The 14,310-nt window shown below is 40.9% G+C and overlaps 1 protein-coding gene across 2 annotated transcripts in view; it reads right to left on the bottom strand.

The window, feature by feature from the left end:
* Positions 1 to 14,310, bottom strand: part of LOC140739329 (A disintegrin and metalloproteinase with thrombospondin motifs 2-like) — a 287,752-nt gene that overhangs the window by 94,981 nt on the left and 178,461 nt on the right. For both annotated transcript variants that reach the window (XM_073067527.1, XM_073067528.1), the window contains one exon: positions 3,515 to 3,714. In XM_073067527.1, the coding sequence (XP_072923628.1) occupies positions 3,515 to 3,714 (200 nt within the window). The remainder of the gene's footprint in view (positions 1 to 3,514; positions 3,715 to 14,310) is intronic.

Genomic DNA, 14,310 nt, shown 5'->3' on the forward strand with positions numbered 1-14,310 from the left:
TTTAATTCGTTACTCCCCTCTCCTTTCATATCAATTCCTATTTCACTTGGCCATACTGTATGATCTCTTCTTGAGCTTTCTACTCCATTGATTCTGTTGTCCTTTTTAACTTTTCTTATTTTCACTTTCCCTTTAACTACATCCTTATATTTCCAGTTCATCCCCTCCCCCCCACTACTTAGTTTAAACACATCTGTGTTGCAGAGGCAAACCTGTCTGCCAGAATGCTGGTCCCCCACCTATTATGGTGCAACCTGTCCCTTTTGTACAATTCATCCCTACCCCAAAACAGACCCCAGTGGTCTAAGAATGTAAATCCTTGCTTCCTGCACCAGTTCCTCAGCCACACATTCAGATCCATCATCTCCCTGTTCCTGCCCTCTCCAGCACGAGGAAATGGAAGCTAACCAGAGATAACCACCCTGGAAGTCCTAGTTTTCAGCCTTCTTCCGAGTTCTCTGAAGTCCCGCTGCAGAATGTCCTTCCTCTTTTTCCCGATGTCATTTGTGCCGACATGCACTACCACTTCCGCTGTTCACCTTCATCCCTGAGGATTCCCTGCAATTGGTCCGTGATGTCCTGGATCCTAGCACCAGTGAGGCAACACACCATCTTTAAATCTCGCCTGTTGCCGCAGAAACCCCTTTCCGTACCTCTTACTATGGAGTCCCCTACTACCACGGCTCTTCCTGATGTCTGACTCCTCGGCTCTGCTTCTGCACCAATTTTCGGCTCGCAGACCTGTCCGCCTCTCAGACTGGCAGTATCTTCTGTCCTGACAGCTTCCAAGAAGGCGAACCTGTTTACGAGAGGTACACCCCCTGGGGACTCCTGTACTTCAAGCATCCTTTCCTTCCTCATCGTTGCCCCCTTTCTCTCTTCCGGTATCGTTGGTGTAACGACCTCACTGTAGGTCCTGTCCAGAAAACTCTCGTTTTCGCGGATAAACCTGAGGTCATCCAGTTCTTTCTTCAGTGCTGCAACATGCTCCTTCAGAAGTTGAATCTGGACACACTTTCCACAGCTGTAGCAGCCGGGGGCACCACCAGTGTCCCTGACCTCCCACATCATGCACGTAGCACACTGAATCAGCTTAGCGGTCATGTCTTCATCCTCTGCAATTGTGCCTGGCGTAGTCTCCTCGCCGAAGACTCTCGAGCCAAAGACTAGCACTTTTCACACCAGGCACTTCCCTCCACCAGGCCACTTCCCTGGTCAGGGTGTCAGGGCCAGAGGCAGTGGGGGGAGGGGGGCATTCAGCTGACTGCTCTGCGATATTTACTCAGCTCCGACCTGAACCGAGGCTGCGGCATCATGTCTGTGGACAGACTCTCTTTCGTGGACTTCAGCTCTAAATGCTCGTTGCTTGCTTTTATTGTTGGTATGATTTTTTTTCTTTCTGCATATTGTGTGTTGGACAGTCTTTTTTTTAATGGATTCTTTTGGGTTTCTTTGTTTAGTGACTATCTGTAAGGAGGCCGATCTCAGGGTTGCAGAATGTATACGCACTCTGACAATCAATGCACTTTAAACTAATTGGAACAGGGATTCATTCATTGATGTTATATTCAATGTCTGTGGATTTGCACAGCTGTATGTAAGAGGGTTTTATGGACTGTATGGGTTCCCAAGCTGATAAACAAACTATGTTGAAGTGAAGAATTACTTTGCATAAGGGAATTTCACTTGCAGTGAGATTTACAAAAGTTATTTTTCATGACCTGTGCCTAATAGCCCCACATTGCTAATGCCTGCCTGATTTTGCTCAGCTGGCCATGGGAGCTGAGCAGAGAGTTTTCCAGCTGTTTTCTTACTCTTTTTCTTGAGGCCCAGCGCTCTTTGTTCCTCTTCCAATGGCTAATGTGTCTACTTTGTGAGATTGTGCAGAATATAGCACAAGACAGGAGAACATCTACACTGGCTTGTTAGGTACCCCACGGTTCCCCTACACAGATGAAACCAAATCTCGTTTTAGGGAGACCAATGATACTTTTCATTTAATGCCTATTTCAACTTAAAGCCTTTTAGCTTCTGTTTTGCTGCGTTCCTGGAGGCCATGGTGAAATTATGCCTTGATGTCAAGGGCAGTCATTTTCACCTCACCTCCGTAATGGTCTTCGGTCCAAGTTTGAATCATGGCGGTGATGAAAAGTGGCCCTCGCTCCGCATCTCATCCTAGTTAAACAGCGAGTATTCCTAGCACAAATGACCATCTCTAACAAGGGTGACTCTAACCACCTTCCTGTGCCATCAATGTCATTAGCAAGTGACACATCTCTCGATACCTCAAAGTTTTTCCAACATCTACAAGACTCAAGTTGAGGGTGTGATGTAACACTTACCGAGGAGTGTATTGTGCTTCTTTGTTGCTTTTGCTACTCTTTAAAGGAAAACCCCTGTGCCATTGAAAATTCTAAATGAAACACACTTAGAACTTAAGCTTGTTCAAGCCCCTGCTAAAGGTCACAGAGTGTGCTAAAAGAGCAAATTTCTCCTCACCAAAATCAGACAGATGAATTCATATCTACATGAACACAGAGACTTACCTGATGCTGCAGTGAGCAGAAAGTTAGGATACGTGGCAGCAGCCATTTGGGAAGATCCTGTCGAGAGGGAGTTTAAGACCAACGTAGCTTTGATTTTAATGTAGTGACCAGTCCAGGCGTGAGAGTGCAGCCAAAGGACTTACTGCTTACAGCTTTGGGGGGCCTGACACAACCAATATGTTGTTTGTTGGAGAGGTTCAGTAGTATGCGGCATCTCTCAATACCCTGTGGGATAAGATGTTACGAATGGACACACTTTTGTCTCATGCCACAAGGTCCTTTGCCCACCATGTGAGGCTGTATCTGTTATCTGAACAACTCCTGTCATAGATGCTGAGAGTGCTGTCAACACTGAGGCACCTTTTCAATGAGCAACTCAGCTACTAAGTGCAAAAGAAAACACTACCTGCTATTTTTAACACACCTGTGTACTTTGGTAGGAGTCTGAATGTCCCAGAACAATTTCTAAGGGTGTTCTGTCAGATGTCCCAGTGCTAGCATTGTGTTCTGATAAGAGTGATAATAGCAACAAAGAAACACAACATATTCAAAGACATACAGGGATTGTTCCACATAACAGGCTGCACCTTTAATCTCCATTTTATAACGGTAAAGGTGGAAGTGAAATATACGTGAGTATTAACATCAGTTCTTCATATGAAATCAAACTAACATGGACACCGATATGATTTGTGCATGAGAATACCTGCTTCAATTTCCCAATTTCGCATAAAATAACCACTAACAGATATACTTTAACTCAACTTGAATTACTTACTTATAGAAAGTACATGCTAATTGATCAACTTTCTACACAATTGTTCCCAAAAAATGATTTTATCTTCTATGCAATAGATTCCATTTGTCCCTACCTGAACGACAGAACTTGTATCTGACATTCTTCATTCCTGTAACTATTGAGGGGTTGACAATAAATGTTCAGTTAAGAAATTAGCAAGTGCACTTACTATATTCATTAGGGTCAGGAGATACTCCTGCACATGGTCCTTGTCATGGAATCGCACCACTGTGTCATCAACTCCAAGAAGAACTTCGATGTTATAGTCATCATCTCTATCATGTCTTCGCACCCGCTTGGTTCTGTTCACCTGTTGTTCAACGGCTTTGTGTAAGGCTTCAAGATCACGCAGTCCACTCAGGTCAGGGTCTGCCAGACAGAAGGCAATGTAGAAAATCAACATCAGGACAAATGCCTCTTAATAGTGATATTACTGATAGTACCAAATAACGATAGTTTTAAGTTCAGTATTAACTTTAGCAATGGATTGATTCCATCAAGGGTTATGCATCACCTTCAAAAGTTCATTTGTGCAGATTAACATGAGGGATGCTACTGTTGAGTAGGGAATGTCTTTCTGTTCAGTTTCCTGAATCCTTCTTACAGAATTAGGATAAGCCTCTGACTACTGTTTCAGCTGCATCTTAACTGTCCCAAAACCTTCATCAGGAGGGAGGGAGAGAAAGACAGTTCATTCTATTTCCATTTGCAGAATAACTGAAGGGAGGTGGGGTGAGAATAGATTCAAGTTAACCCTCAGCCATCAGGCTCTTGAACCAAAGGAGATAAATTCACTCAACTTCACTTACCCCATCACTGAATTGTTCCCACAACCTATGGACTCGCTATCAAGGACTCTTCATCTCATTTTCTCAATATTTATTGCTTATTTCTTTATTATTATTGTTTCCTCTTTTTGCATTTGCACAGTTTGTTGTTTTCTGCACTCTGATTGAATATCCTAGTCGGGCAGTCTTTCATTGATTCTGTTATGGTTATTATTCTATAGATGTATTGATATACCCACAAGAAAATGAATCTCAGGGTTGTATATGGTGACATACATGTACTTTAATAATAAAACTTATTTCAAACTTTGAAAGTGGATTAAAGGGAGGTTGAGAAAATATTCATTTGATTAGTGTTATAGATCTGGAAATCGCTACTTAGACTGTGATGGAAACAAAAACCCTCAGTGTGGTTAAGAGGGACCTGGAAGAGCACTAGAAACATGAACTGCAGAGTTGCTGAGAAGTGAAATTAAATTAAACTCTATATTTGTCTGGACATAGTGAGCTGCAATGTTCTGACAGTGAGTTTCAGATCATCAGCACAGTACCACATCCCCCTGTATCTAACAAGCATCATTTAAAACATGTCCCTAGAGCTATCTGTCAATATAAACAATTTACTTCATTTTATTTGAACTGAGCTCCTTTTGTATACCCCTATGAAGTCTCCTCTCAACAGTCTTCAAAGGAAATAACTTCAGTTTCTCCACTCTAAACCTCCTAAATCTTATCTACTGTACATCTTGTCTAGGAACTTCACATCCTTCCTGAAGTACGGTAACTAGAATTGTGTACAATAGTCTCAAAACAGTGTTTTCATAAACTTTCAAACTAACATCCTTGTTCTTCTACTGTATACCATAAACACAAGAGATTCTGCAGATCTTGGAAATCCAGAGCAACACATACAAAATGTCGGAGGGACTCAGCAGGTCAGGCAGTATCTATGGAAATGTACGAACAGTCAACGTTTTGGGCTGAGACCCTTCATCAGGTCTCTATGAATTCACAAATTCTACTGTAAGCCTCTACTTATGAAGCCCAGAATTCCATTTCCTTTATTAAAATATGCGGCTGTTTGCAAAGGTGTATGTAATTTATACCCATATCTTTCGTGCTCCTTTTAGGGCTGTACTTCAACCGAAATGGCCTTTCCTTGGTCATTCTGCCAAAGTGGATCAACGTGAATGAGAAACTCAGAAAATCCATCCTGTCTTGCCTTGAGCATGAAGCCAGCACCAGCAGAAGGAAAGCAAATTATACTGGAGATAAAGAAATAAAACACTCATTTACATAGCACCCACTCCGTCACTTTTGTGACATCTCCAGGTAGTTTGAAACATCAGTATTGTGATAACAGGATGGAACAGGATGTAGAAGAATTGGCAGCCACCTGCACAATTCAGTGAGAATGATAATATCATAGAGTCACAGCGCAATATATGGATAGACATCCTTCAGCCAAAGAATCCATGCAACTATTCTGCTCCCAGTTTCCTCTAAACCATGCCCCTGCAAGTACCTATCCAAGTGCTGCTTAAATATTATTATTGTACTTGCCTCAGTCACTTCCTCTGGCAACTCGTTCCATATACTCATCATCGTTCCTCTGCATGAAAAAGTTGCCCTCTCAGGTCCTTTTTAAATCTTTCCCCGCTGATCCTAAACCTACAGTATGCTGCCCCTTAGTTTTGGACACTCCTGTCCTGGGGAAAAGACTACCTCTCTCCACCTTATCTACGCTTGCTATCATTTTATAAACTTCTATAATGCCACCACTCATTCTCCTCTCCTCTAAGGAATAAAGACACAGCTGAGCCAATCTCACCTGATAACTCAAGCCCTCTAGTCCTAGTTACATTCCCATAAATTTTTTTGGTACTTTTTTTGAGTTTACCATGACTTTCCTAAAACAAGGTGACCAAAACTGTACTCAGTATTCCAAGTGCGGCCTCACCAGTGACTTCTAGAAGAGCAACATAATGTATGCCCCATCTCATGTATTCAATGACCTGACAAAGGCCAGACTGATAATTGTCTTTTTTCACCTGTGATGCTGCTTTCAATGAATTACGTACTGGTACTGCTAGGTTCCTCTGTTCCATTACACTCCTTGGTGTCCTACCATTCACAGTGCAAGTCCTACGCTGGTTTCATTTTCCAAAATGCACTCTCTCACCGATCTGTTTTGACTTTTTTTGAAATCCATTTGCTGCTCCTTGGTCCACTTCCCTGATTGATCAAGATCCCCCTTCATCTCTGATAACCTTCTTCACTATCAACAACTCCTAATTTTGTGACATCTGAAAACTTCTTGGTCTGCAGCACACCACTATTCATTGACCTCCGTTTTGAGAAACAACCCACTGCCGCCACCCTCTGCTTTCTATCTCCAAGCCATTTTGAATTCATCTGACCAGGGCCCTGGAGTTCATGGGCCCTGACCTTTCAGACTAGCCTAGAATGCGAGCAGTAGTTGAAGGCTTAATGAAGTCCAAATAAACAACGTCCACCACCCTATCCTCGTCTACTGTACTTTTTACTGAAGTTACCTCTTCATAAAAATAAACTCTAAAAGGTTTGTCAAACATAAATTTCCACACGCAAATCCATGCTGATGCCTCTGTCAATCTGAATGCTGACACACCTCATCCCTCAGAATTCTTTGGGGTAATTTCCCCACTACTAATGTCAGCCTAACCAACCTGTAGTTTTCTGGCTTATTCTCACTATCGTTCTTAAACAGCAGAACATTAATTATGTTCCAATCTTCAGTAACTTCATCAGCAGCCTACGATGAAGCAAATATCTCCACAAGGGCCTCCACATTTTATTCTCTTGCCTCTCAGAGTCCAAGAAAACACTCAGTCAGGCACTGTGAGGATTTATCCACCTTAATGCACTGTAAGGTTCTAGAATCCTCTTCTCCAAAACATCTCTACTGTTTCCCCCATTCCATGACCAACCACAATTTTCTTCTCAATAAACACCAAAGAGAAATATTCATTAAAAATCCCACCTATCTCCCGTAGCTCACAACATATTCAGCCCTGGGGATCTCTAATAAATCCTACTCTCCCCCTAAGCATCCTGTTACTCTTAATGTACCTGTAGTATCTCTTGGGACTTTCTGTAACCTTACCTGCCTGAACCATTTCCTACCTCCCTCTGCTCTCCTGATTTTCCTCTTAAGAGTATTCTTGATTTTTTATATGTCATCAAGGGACTGACTCGTCCCCAACCTTCTCAACCTGATGTATGCTTCCTTTTCCCTTCTTGACCATTGCTTTCAATATCTCTCATCATCCAAGGTTCCCTAAACTTGCCCGGTGTCCCTTCACCCTAACAGGAATATGCTGCTTCTGGACTCCTGCTATCACACCCTTAAAATCCTCCCACTTGCCATCCGTTCCTTTCACTTCAAATCAATCTCTGCTAGATCCTGCCTGATTTCCCCAGACAGAAGTAATCTTGTAGATTCTAGAAACCTTGGGCAAGACCCACAAAATGCTAGAGGAACTCAGCAAGTCAGGCAGCAACTTGGAGGGGCATAAACAGTCGATGTTTCAGACTAAAACCCTTCAACAGGAGTCCCGATAAAGGATCTTTGCCCAGAATGTCAACTATTATTTTCCCAGAATTAGGCCTGCTCCAGTTTAGGACTCTAACCTGTGGACCTGTCAGTGAGGTTTTGTGTCCCCAGAAACCAAGTGAAAGAAAAACACAGGAGCCAGGATACTTGCCTACTTAGTTCCCCCCCCCCCCTTTTTTCAGTGTGGCACTCACATGAGATAGTGGCATAATGATGTATGTCATTCATGTACGTCTCACATATAACCCATAATGAACTAAGTCAACGAACAAGGAAAACAATACATTTACAATATTAATCAAATATTACTGAAAGATTAAACACTCTGCGTTCCTCCCTGCTTAGGGATAAACTCCAACACAATATAGAATGCATCTCAATTCAGATATGCAGCATATTACTCTCCAGTCATCATAAATAACATTTTTCCTGACGATGGGGTGGGGGTCACTCAGTTGGCAGGTGAGAATTGTGGCTGTAAAACAATGTCAGGTTCTGGGGCTTCCTCCCTCCTGCTTGTAGTAGTTGATCTTGAGATTGCAGGAAGTGGTTCTGACAGCTCTGGGCACTTTTCTTCTCTAACAATTAACACTGCTCTCCTCAATTGATCGATGTGCTGTCTCTGGGTGACACCAGATATAATCTCCACTATGTAGGAAGGTAATCTTTCCAAGTACCAACTTTTCATAATCTCTGGGGTCTCTTTGCCAGGATTGCTTGTCCAGAAGTGAAACGTGTTTGAGGAGCCCTCAATTTGTCTCAGCTGTTTGTCCTGCATGCTCCTACTGAGATGGGGTTTGAGGAGGTCCAAGAGTGAGCTCAGGGGGTGACCCAGGAACAGCACAGCAGGTGAGTTGTTGGTTGGGGAGCTTGCAAGGAAGAAATTGGAAAACTTCTGATTCAGTGTCAGTGTAGCGTGTTCTGACATTGCTTGCAGTGTGTTCTTTAGACTCTGGACAAACCTTTCCTCCAAACCACTTCTAGCTGGGTGGTATGATTAGATTTATGATTTCCTGTGCTGGAGATAAAAATTCACCACCCTTGTTGAAAAATGATGTACATAATGAAGCTATCTTATCAAAACAAACTAAAATATGCATTGTTCTTTCCTAAATGTCAGTTTCATTCAAAGAAACCACAATTATAAATCCATCATTACTTCACAATGCACTTTTTTTAAAAATTCTATATACGGAAGTTCAGTCACTAATAGAACACTATACGATAATCAGGCTTCAGAAGCTATTTACAGTTTCAAATTAAAATATGATAGTTACTATCTTTAACACATTCAAGCTCCTGTAGGGGACAACCATTTTTGGAAACCTCCCATTGTGCCCAAACATACTGCATGTCCCTTTCCAAGCACTCCCGGGAAGTGATGTTATGCATTGTCTCTTAATTACTTTAGTAAGCTTTTAGCTTATACTTTCAAACTGCTTTCATTTCTGAGTATCTAAATTTCCTTTTGCACTGATCTGATGCCATACTGTGTATATTATATAATATATATACATAGGCCTCCGTTAGTCTTGATAGACCATGGATTTGCACCTTGGAAAGTTTCTTAAATGGAAGACCGGCAGTTGCCCAAGCTGCAAGTCTCCCCTCTCCGCACCACTGATGTTGTCCAAGTGAAGGGCATTATATATACATATACACACACACACACACACACACACACACACACACACACACACACACTTTATATATATATATATATATATATATATATATATATATAAATATATATATATATATATATATAAAAATAAAGATTCTCTTTGTCTACCAATGGCTTATGCCTCAATTTATGTTCCATTGTCCAGTCATACCTCCAAGAGCACTTAAACCTTGTCATGGTGTTTGGAGGGTTTAGAGAGCCATGCTGTCTGGAGTCAGGACCTTGTGCTTTGGCTCTTGGTAGGGTCACCCATGGCAAACAGGTCAAAGCGTAGAGACCAGACTTAGAGTGGTCCACCAGTCCTCCAGGTTAGAGGGTTCATCTCAAGGCTAACAATCCTGAATGGTCAAAAACCAATTGTTATGGAAACAGCAATGAAGACTCCTCCTATACAGACACAGATGAAAGACCTTCATGCTGCCCTAAATGCCAGTGGCATAACGGGGAGTAGGTAAATAAGTAATCCGGAGTCATAGGCAAACTCGTGGCAGGCTTCATTCACAACACAGCTCCAATACAGTCACGAAGAGTGTAAATGGGTACAGCAGTCTGAGCACAAAATGGGTGAAACAAATGTCTTATTAAAACAAGACAATCTCAAAAATCAATTGCATTTATCGAGAACCTTACATTGGATAAATCATCTCAAATTACTTCACAGGAGCATGATCAAACTAAACTAAATACTGGGTCACATAAAGCATTAGGGTAAAGGAAGTTTTAAGAAGCTTGACTGCATGATGAAATTTTAAATGCCATATCCCAAAGACCTTGGCATTTCAGAACACCTAGGAGGCAAACATTTAATTTAGAAAATGCAAATGTAAATGGCAAGAAATACATCAAATTACATTATTCCCTGTGCAATGCCTGCAGTGTAAATTAGACCGCGTTGTTCTGGGAACATCCATCATTAGAAATTTCCAGAACAATGAAGGCAATACAGTCTTCGTGTAATGCCAGATTTGAATCCCACTAAGGTAAACAGGAGAAAATCTGCAGTCGCTGGAAATCTGAGCAACACACACAAAATGCCGGAGGAACTCAGCAGGCCAGGCAGCATCGATGGAAAAAAGTACAGTTGATGTTTCGGGGCGAGACTCTTTGGCAGGACCCCACTAAAGGTACATTTTTTCCTTCAAGTCCTTATATACGGAGAGCACCCCCGCCTCTCCCACTTCCATAAACAAACCTCCAGCAACTTCCACATCAGTCTAATGCCTCATAGCCTACTGATTCATACCCCACCCATTCACCCCAGGATGGAAACCTGAAATCTCTAATACCCCAGAAAGTAACCCCAATTTCCATTCACTCATCACATCTCTTGCCCAGACCCTCACATGTCTCATATCTGATTAGAAAATCCCCAACCAGATTCAACTTGTTCGGAAGTTGAATCCCCCAGATCCTTTGACTGATTGATCAACGGTTTTGATGATTCCAATACTTCCCTCCCTCATGGCCCTCCATGCTTTTTATCGATTCAATCGATCCATCTCCCAATCTTTTCCCTGATCTACTATCCCACCAGCAGCTCTGATCCTGTCTGACTGTCCCAAATCTAAGGCCATAATTCTGATCAATAATCTAAGCCTGCACCATCCTACCCCCATCTTCCTCTGTCTCCACATGGCTGACAAGCTGCTTGCCAATCTGATCCAATCTGATTCCAGGCACAGATCAGGCCTAGGACCTCTCTCCAACCTCCACTATCCTGGGTCCCAATCTTGGTCTGGAGTGGCAAGTTTTCATCGAGAAAATCGATGGTATTCAATGGTTCCCAATTTCAGACACAATGAACTCTGTTACAGCAGGCCGATGTCAGAAAGAGCTGGTGCTGTGTGCATACTGGCAGTGTACAACCATCAGGATTCGCAAAGTTTTGTGCTGTAGTCCCTTCTTTTTGTGGATTTATAAACTCACACCCTTTTTCCCAAGGCAGCCGCTTTCAATATTTCACAACAGAGCACAGCATTTCCTTTATACCTCAGCAGTAAAAGATATTTGTTTTACTGTCTTGTTTCTTTCCTGAGAGAATAGTTATGCGGAAAAAAATCCATGTAAAGGCAATTAGAGATATATTCATCAGGCCGCCTTTTCACAACTTGCAGTTAAACAGGTTGACCACCACTAATCTGGAATGATTGGGAACTTGTGCAGTGCCAGTTACTGATTCCCGGATTTGAGGTGGTCGACCTGTATTATTAACATATCACCATCATTAATTGCAAACTTCACCGACTTCACCAAAGTCACTTTATGACTTTGCTTGACTTTATATCTGGAATGACGACATTAATTAGTAAAGGAACTATAGAACAAAAGGCATTATGTTCAACGAGTAAGAGAATTCTGAATAGATACTCTGAAGAGAACCAAAGACCAGGTGACAGGAGGGAGATATAAGGGCGTATTCCCTGGACAATTTTAGCATTCTAAGTATTGATGTAGGCTTTGCCATACAGTATATAGAACTAAAAATAAATTATGTATGAGTTCATAAATGATTAGTGCTAAGTAATAAAGTCCATGGTGGGCTCAGAATAATCCTCTTCAAAATAAAAGTCCTGGGAAAGGCGTTTCAGTAAAATTGGAAAGTAATTCAACGGTAACATGAAAACTCGTTCCTTACAACTGCGCAATTGATTTAAACATTTAATTTCTGTTAATTTATTTAACAACAGTTAATCAATATTTTTAAGTTAGAATTTGTTTTTGATTTCAGAAAGTAGAATTGGTTAAAGAAAATATGTTCTTACTGTTGTATAGTCTCACATAACAGTAAGTGAACAAATGATTGAATCATGTACCCCAGAGGAGAATTGTTGGGTTTTTCAAGCTACAGTTCACCTTAGTCCCGCTGACCTTATAAAAAAGGGAATATTGAGTGAATGATTGATATTCTACAGTGGTAACCAGAAAGCTGATTCATCTCTAGTAGCCATTACCAGAGAGAAAACTCCTCAGAACAGCCTGTTGCAGCTTATCCACTTTTAAGAGAAGCTGAGCTGTTGTTGAAAGAAATCACTCAATTAGGAAAACTATTAACACATAGTAAATTATTAAGGACATAATTGAAAGTCCCTGGCACAATATATTTTTGGAATGCTTCAGGATGAGCATTTCCAAAAGTGCTGACATATTCTCATTTGAAAAGTTGGTAACTTTTTAATAGAATATTTAAAGTAAGATATTTTAAATTAAAATTATCTAAAATTAGAGGAATGTTCACAGATGAAAAATATCAAGGGGGTATCTTTCCCTTCGCTTTTCTTGGTAGTGGGGTAGTGGTGGGAGATAGCCAAGCAATGCCACATTATATGGGAACGTCACTAAGATTTGAAATCAAATATCTTAAAAATTTCATAATAAATAAATCAACTGAGTATACCTGGTAAAATAGCAAGACTGTCATTTAAGATGATTAATATACTGAGTCATTCCATAGTTAATCAATACCATTGTACATGGCTCAGTAAGATATTATTAAGGTTTCACTCCTGAAACAATTTGTTAGGGCCTTTTAAGGTGGTCAACTATCAATTGGAAGTTTAGTTGAATTAAAAGTCAGTTCTCCTTGATCCAGGGATTTAAACAGGAAACATTTTGATCTAAACAGCTCACACAAACAGCTCATACTATCTTTTTATAGTAACACGTCTGTTATAAATACCTTGAATATAAAATGGTAAGTGTAGTTAGAACATGAATGAAATTCCTGGTGAGTGTGTACCTCTTATGAGATCAGTGGGGTTCCCAACCTGGGGTCCATGGACCCCTTACTTAATGGTATTGGTCCATGATAATAACAAGGTTGGGAATGCCTACATTAGATCGATTGAATAGAAGGACTTTAATTGCTCTTCAAATGCCTATTTAAAGAGAATAGAATGTGATATTTTCTATATAGTAATTGTTCAAATAGAATATTTACCTGAAGTTTAGTCACATAGCACCGATTATTTCAGTTCTATACAATTGAAATTCAACTTAATTCAGAGTAAGTTGTTAACTTATCCAATTTAAATCATGCCAATTGTGAAATTTAGCTGGGCATTTAAGGCACATTCTGCTTGTGACCCCAATGTGATCTCTGCATCAGGATGCAAGTGACGATGCAATTCCTTGTACAATTTTAGGACATTAAGAGTAGGGTATATGGTTTTAATAAATAATGCTGACTTGGGAAACTTTCAAGTAAGTATCTCCCTAGCTTGTCACCTCCAATTCCCTTGTTAGACTTGCTACAGGAACAATGACTCCAATTGTTTCAATATGGAGGAATGGCTGCAAGGGAGGAAATGTTAGATAATACATAATATCTTTAAATTAATTGAGTTTAAGCAACTGTTTTTAATTGTTTAAAAATGGTTTTGTGTTTTAACCTTTGCTTTAATTAAGAAATTTAAATACTTTGAAAAGGTTTCAGATAATTCTCAATAGGTTTTGAATATTTCGAAATGCTAGAGGCTTGCAAAGACATTTATAATTCAGCTGTGAGAGCTGACTTCACTCAGAGGCTATGTACAGCCAGCTACTAAAGATTTTAAGATCGTTTTCAGCTGGTCAATGAGTGGGTGCTTGTTCAACCCGCACCCCCCCCCCCTACACACACACACACACACACACACACACACACACACACACACACACACACACACACACACACACACACACACACACACACACACACACACACACACACACACACACACACAACTAAAAACTGTGTAATGGCATTCCATCTCGCCACTACAAGGTTCTGCCCACAAAAATCACATGGTCTGGAGGGTGATGTGTAGGATGCTGGGACAGGGGCATGCAGGAACACAAAAAGTGATTTTTACACAGAGCAGGAAGAGTTGAAGCAGATCACTGGTTGCTATAAACAAAAC

The sequence above is a fragment of the Hemitrygon akajei genome, chromosome 15 (genome assembly GCF_048418815.1).
Source record: "Hemitrygon akajei chromosome 15, sHemAka1.3, whole genome shotgun sequence".
NCBI lineage: Eukaryota > Metazoa > Chordata > Chondrichthyes > Myliobatiformes > Dasyatidae > Hemitrygon > Hemitrygon akajei.